Genomic DNA, 6,653 nt, shown 5'->3' with positions numbered 1-6,653 from the left:
CAGCGTAAACACCACCAACAATGTCAGCCTAGAAATCCAACGCAGGATAACCCTTGCCAACAGGGCTACTTCGGACTGAGTAGACAATTGAGAAGCAAAGTCCTCTCTCGACGAATAGCAGAGCACATTTAAGTTCCAATCGTTGGGCATACTTTCGTCGGACAGTTTACAAAGAAACTGATGCATGCTCCTTATTAGTTCTTCGCCGCCGTGTTTGAATAGCTCGTCTGCATCCATCGGCCCTCGCTGCTTTTTGTTTTATTTAATTTTCGCTGGTAAGTCGGTTAAAAATAAAATTTTTTTGATTTCGTTTTTTACATACCATTCTCCTTGGATTCCTTTCATAATGGTTCAGATCGGCTTATTTAATCTGTTGCTATTGCCATTGTCAAATCTGTATGTGGGCATTTGTTATCTTGACATAATCATTTACGCAAATGCGTAGGGTGGGTAGGTTCGAGCTGATGTAGCGCATTCTTTGAGCTCTTTAAATTGCGAAATGCCGTCGTTTAGGTAGCTGATGTAGCTTCTATGAGGAAAATAAAAAGAGGATTTTTTTATAAATGTATTTCTGGAAAAATAAGAATACATATATTTGGACTACTATGTAATAATTGTAACATAAATATACCAATTAAAATAATAAATTTAAAATGAGCAAAGATATTTTGATTTATACTTGTATAAGTTTATTAAATTTAAGACTTCGGTCATTCCGAACCCAATTTGCATAATTTTTCTGTCAATTAAGAATACATTTTATTTATAATTCAAAATTAAAACAAGGGTTATATAACAGATCTTCACTATCTTTAATTAATTCGATTTTTTCGTCATACTCCATTTTCTAAAATATTTATATTATATTATGTATATTTGTAAACATATTTGCAAATTACGTGCCAAACGATGAAATTAAATTTTTTAAGTATATTGAAAATATTAATATCAAAATAATATACGCAAATGCAACTATGTACTACGAAAGAAAGAACACGAATGCAGAAAAACGTCGCAGCGAACTGTTACGAATAACAACACAAAGCGAGTTGCTGAACACTGGAAACTCGGCGCGATTCTCCTCTCCTCGTCGCCCCCTCGCCTATAAACCAAGAGTTGCCGCAACAAAAGTTGCTTCGTGTAATAAGGAACTTACTGTCTAGTCTACCGTCGTTGGCAAATAAAAGAATATATTGAAATTAGCGAGAACGACAACTGTCGGCCTGCAGTCGTGTAGTCGTGCAGCTGTCGAAATAGGTCTGTCCATAAGAACATATGTATTTTAATATGTAACAGATGTCGTTTGCAGTCTGTGGCGAGCATTGTGTTCAACACATCAGTGGTTTATCTTTAGAGTGGGGTTAGTTAAGAAAAATTAGTCATTTTTATGCAGGTTTTCACATTGTATCGTTGTTTTATAATATGCCTTAAGTGGGATTGTGCTTTTTGATGAGTAAATATGGGTCAAAAGGTTTCACGAAATGATTTTGAATGGGTATACACAGAAGAACCCCACGCGTCTCGTCGCAAAATAATTTTGGAAAAGTATCCTCAAATAAAAAAACTATTTGGATATGATCCAAAATTCAAATGGGTTGCCGGTAGCATGGTAATGTTACAAATCTTGGCTTTGTTTTTTGTAAAGGATTTTTCTTGGCCTTTATTATTAATAGCAGCTTATTGTTTCGGAGGTATATTAAACCATTCGCTTATGCTGGCGGTACATGAAATTTCACACAATTTGGCTTTTGGACATGGCCGTCCCATGCATAACCGCATTTTGGGATTTATATGCAACCTTCCCATTGGGTTACCGATGTCAATATCTTTTCGTAAATATCACCTGGAGCACCATAGGTAAGTTATAGCTTTAAAGATATAATTGGAATATCAGTCAACTAATAACATCAAACAATTTTAAAAAATTTATTGATTTCACTATGAAATAATATTGGAGTAAATTTTAGAGTAGCATGAGAGTTAAATGGGTATGATAAAGGAGGTGCTCCAGATCAGGAGTATATATTACATATGTATATGTATATAGTTGCCGCTGCCTTATGATTTTTAAGGTATTTGCATTTAAAGTTCAAAGAATTAAAAAATATTTAAGGCTGGAGCTTGCTTTAGAAGCTTGAAAAATTTTTTTTGATGATGTCCTTTGGAGGGAAAGTATTAATTGATTAAAACGAAAATCCTGGGATTTATGGTTATCGTTCTCACATTGTTTGAATACAAAATCGGGTCGGCTTTAGTATACCATCCCACGATTTGAGGGTTCAAAGTGGTATGGTTGGATAGAGCTGGGGCTCCAGATATTTGCATTTAAAGTTGAAAATTTTGCAAATTTTATCTTGCAATTTCTCAATTTCTAGTAATTTATTTCATATTATCCACTTTTTATGACCTTACACTGCACTACATTGCTTCTACATATGTATTTATTTTTCAGTAATTATTTGCATTTATCAAACGAATAAAAAATAGGATTATACCTCAAATACATAAATCATTGCCCCTTTTCTTGACATATCATGATTGTTGATCGGGCAGGCCGATATACAGATGCGTGCAACTAATTAACAACGACTTGTCTTTATAAATTAAATAGCAATTTCTTCAGTGACTCACACGTCTAACCGGATGCGTGCATTGCCAATGATGGCACCCTCCAATCATAAAGTAAAAATCTTAAGAATGATACATATGATACATCAAATTGAAGGAAAAATATTCTATTTTATTTTTAGAACTTAAAAATAGTAATCAAATTATTCACCGCATAAAATTTAGAAAAATAACTCGCAACATACAAAATTTGTTCCACACAACTAACCGGATTTTTTACAAAGCTAATGATTACTTATATTTCGTAGCATATAGTTTTACAGATAAAACTGGTTCTAGTCGCCTTGGTATAGAAGCGACAAGTTTTTGATAAAATTCTGGTGGTATTGAATTCCAAGCCTCCAAAATAGCCGTTTTGAGGCCAGCAACATTGGAATACTGCCTTTTTATACACTTTTCGACTGACTTCTTGCCATACGTGCCCAATAACGTTCAGATCTGAGGATTGGGCAGGTGTACCCAGTACATGAGGGTAATTGTATATAAACAAAGTATGAGCAATTACCGATTTGGGCTTCGCATCGTTGTTTTGGTAAAATATAAAATTGTCTTTAATTCCCAATGTTACACATGACTGCTTTAAATTTTCCTTTAAAATGTCGACATTTTGGAAACGATCCATAGTACTTTGCACTAAATGCAGTTTGCCCATTCCTTTAGCCGATATACATCCTCAAACCATTACTGACCCACCACCGTGCTTAAGTGTTGCCCTAGTATGTTTTGGCAAGTAAGCTTCGTTGGGACGCCGCCATACAAAACTTCGGCCATTTAATCCCTGCAAGTTAAACTTGATATCGTGTGTGAAAAGATCCTTGAAATCAAAATTATGCCATTTTCCCTCTGCCTGAACTCACCAGGCCTTTTTAAATGCAATTTCTAAGTGTGCGGCGAAGTGTTTCGACTGAAACCTTCTTTTTTTTCCCACTTTCCAATATTTTTCTTACATTTTCCACCGGCTAAAAGGGATTTTTCAACAATTTTCAGTATCAAATTTTCTTCGGCTTGTGTTAGCTAATTTCCTTGACCAGCTCTACTAATATTATTGATCCTATTTTCCTGTTCAAATTTTTTTTATAATATCAAAGACAGTTTAAATACTCCTTCTCACAATCTCCGAAATATCTTTAATGGTTTTCCCTTCTTCCCGTAACTGAATAATTAGCTTCCGAATTTCAGTACAAGTATGAGTAGGCGGGGGTGTCATATTGTCGTGTTGGTTTCTCATAGACTTACCGGTAACCACTAATAAACAAAAAAGAATATTCAGTGTTTGTTCTAATTAAATTCCACAACGATCAGAAGTACCGTGACTTGTAGAAGGTTACTTCTTATAATTTTCCGGTTAGTTGTGTAGTTGTGTGGAACGAATTTTGTATGTTGCGAGTTATTTCTCTAAATTATACGCAGTGAAAGTATTTATTACTATTTTTAAGTTTCCGAAAATAAAATAGAAGATTTTTCGGGTCGGCTTTAGTATACCATCCCACGATTTCGGAGTTAAAAGTGGTATGGATGTGGGAAGCGATGACAGGACAACACGTAGTGGACACCTATTAATACGTACGCATACTCACCTCACTTGCAAAGGGCAACAATGACCTATGACAATAGGCAGCACTGATAGGGCACAACCAACTTAACAAACAGGACAAGAGCACAGTCGTTAAACAGTCATCACACATATATTACGGTCAAACGGACGGACTTCACATATTTAGTTTGTACATGAACATTTAACATTTATGTATTTTAAATAAAAGTGTATGCTAATTATAAAGTTGAACCAAGTGCGTTTATTTGGAAGGGCTATCCTACAAATATGGTGTCAGAAGTCGGATGGTAGCCCAGCGGGCAAAAAAAAAAATTTTAAATTGACATTTTTTGTTATTTCAAATGTAAAAGTGCGCGTAAAGTTATTAGATAAATAAAAACGTTTCCGTCAATGTGTAAATTTTATCTTTATATCCAAAATATAAACGTGCGAAAAGAACTGTACTTTTGCAAAATATACATATTTACATATAAAGGCAAAAGTAACGGTGTTAAGAAACATACAGACGTATAACGGACGCCTATTAGAAAAGCCTAGAATGTAGMGGTGAATGCAGTGATTAGAAGCAGAGTAGCGGATGAGCAGCAAATTTTAAGCAGCGCACATTTTGTTTTGTACGAGATCATCAAGTCAGCAACAAGTAAGATCCAGAAGCAGCAATAAAGTAAAGCAACGTAGCAGCCAAGGGTAAGAATATAAAGAAACAGAGTATTAAGGCGAGCGTAAGGAACGCAGACGTATGCGGTGTCCGTAGCGGTAGAAGCAGAGAGGGTAGCAACAAGGCATTCGTAGCGGTGTAAAGCAGAGAAGGCAGCAGCAAAGCGTTGGTAGCGGTATAGTAGCAGAGAAGTGAACAAATACAGTAGCGGTAACCAAAAGAGGACAACTGTAAAACAATTCACAAGTACAGTTGAGGYGAATAAAGTAAGGCCATATAATTTTATATTCATATTATAATTCAATTCAATTTAATAAATTTTGTAATTCAATTTAATTTTACAAACATTATTCCAATATTATTATTCGAAATAATTTTAATAAACTTTGTAACCATTTCATTTTGTAACATATTGTAAAATTTTTTAAGAATTTGCGGAATTTTATATTTTTAATACGTATATAAAATTTAAAATTTGTAATATTTCGCTTCTTCCTTAATTTGTACTTATTGATATTGATTTTGTAATTGAATTGGTAAGAGCATTGTAAGACAATGGAMYGYGAACAGATTTTAGCATTGACTGTGGACGGACTTAGGGAAAACTTGGAAAGGTTGGGATTAGTAGCTAGTTTACGGAAAACCGTACTCCAGGACAGATTGCTGGAACACTTCGGCCTGAATGCAAGCGAGAATGAGGCCGATGACGCCGGTAGTAGACGCAGCGTGAATACACCGATTATAGAGCGATCGATGTTTACACTTCGTGATGTGGAAGATTGCATGACTCCATTTAGTGGTTCAGGACACCCTAATTTTGAACAATGGCTACAGGACTTCGAAGATAATGCGGAAGCTGTACAGTGGAATGAACTACAGAAATATATCTATGCCAAGCAATTACTGAAGGGAGCTGCAAAATTGTTCGTACGTGGTCAAGTTGGTATTTGTAGTTGGAGTTCGTTGAAATCAGCATTGAAGAGCGAGTTTGGTACCACCGTATCAGCAATTGATGTACATCGTACATTGAGGAACCGACGAAAACGACAGAACGAAGATATGCGTGAATACCTATATTATGTGATGGAAATCGGGAAACCTATAAACTTAGATGACCACAGCCTTATAGAGTATTTCGTCGATGGTATTCCGGATTCTAAAGTAAACAAATCCAATTTATACCAAGCAAGGTCYATCGGTGATCTCAAGGAGCAGATCAAAATTTACRAACGAATCAACGCTGGAAAGCCTCCATTCCAATTTGCAAATCCGTTCAAATCATCGTCGTCAAACAGAGTAACAGCGAATTTCAATCCCGGAGATAGGAAGTGTTTTAGWTGCGGAGAAAGTKCACAYATGGCTAGAGATTGTCCACAGGGCAGATTCACCTGCTACAGTTGCGGAAGAGAAGGACATAAAGCATCCGAATGTAAAACTTCCGTCAAAGTCAACAAGCCAGAAAGGRGTGCGAAAGGGAGTATGAATACAATGAGGAGATAAGCAGGAACAGCAAGAAACCAAGCTAAACAGCCACTCAGAACTCCTGAGTTGTGCCGGTTTCAACGTCATACGTAAAGATCGCGAGCGAGATAATGGTGGTGGCCTAGCCTTCATATTGCACAACACCGTGCAGTATAGTCTAATCGATGAAGACATCGACCGCAGGGATACTACCCTAGAATGTCAGGGCATAGCTATCCGGTCACGCGATGCCGAGCTCGAAATATTTAATATATACATCCCCCCAGTTACATGTTGCCCTACAGGATATCACCCGAATATAGGTGCGCTACTTCGTGGTGAAAACCGTTT

At 36.2% G+C, this 6,653-nt stretch overlaps 1 protein-coding gene across 1 annotated transcript in view; it reads left to right on the top strand.

Moving 5' to 3' along the window:
• Positions 1-1,309: 1,309 nt before the first annotated feature.
• LOC108974166 (sphingolipid delta(4)-desaturase DES1) overlaps positions 1,310-6,653 on the top strand; it is a 16,723-nt gene continuing 11,379 nt past the window's right edge. Inside the window, exon 1 of the mRNA XM_018941857.1 lies at positions 1,310-1,857. Coding sequence (XP_018797402.1) covers positions 1,460-1,857 — 398 coding nt within the window. The 5' untranslated portion in view covers positions 1,310-1,459. The remainder of the gene's footprint in view (positions 1,858-6,653) is intronic.

Source organism: Bactrocera latifrons, unplaced genomic scaffold (assembly GCF_001853355.1).
Source record: "Bactrocera latifrons isolate USDA-ARS-PBARC rearing strain unplaced genomic scaffold, ASM185335v1 scaffold_534, whole genome shotgun sequence".
Classification (NCBI taxonomy): domain Eukaryota; kingdom Metazoa; phylum Arthropoda; class Insecta; order Diptera; family Tephritidae; genus Bactrocera; species Bactrocera latifrons.
The sequence above is the reverse complement of the archived record's forward strand: the minus strand, read 5'-3'. Positions and strand labels throughout refer to the sequence as shown.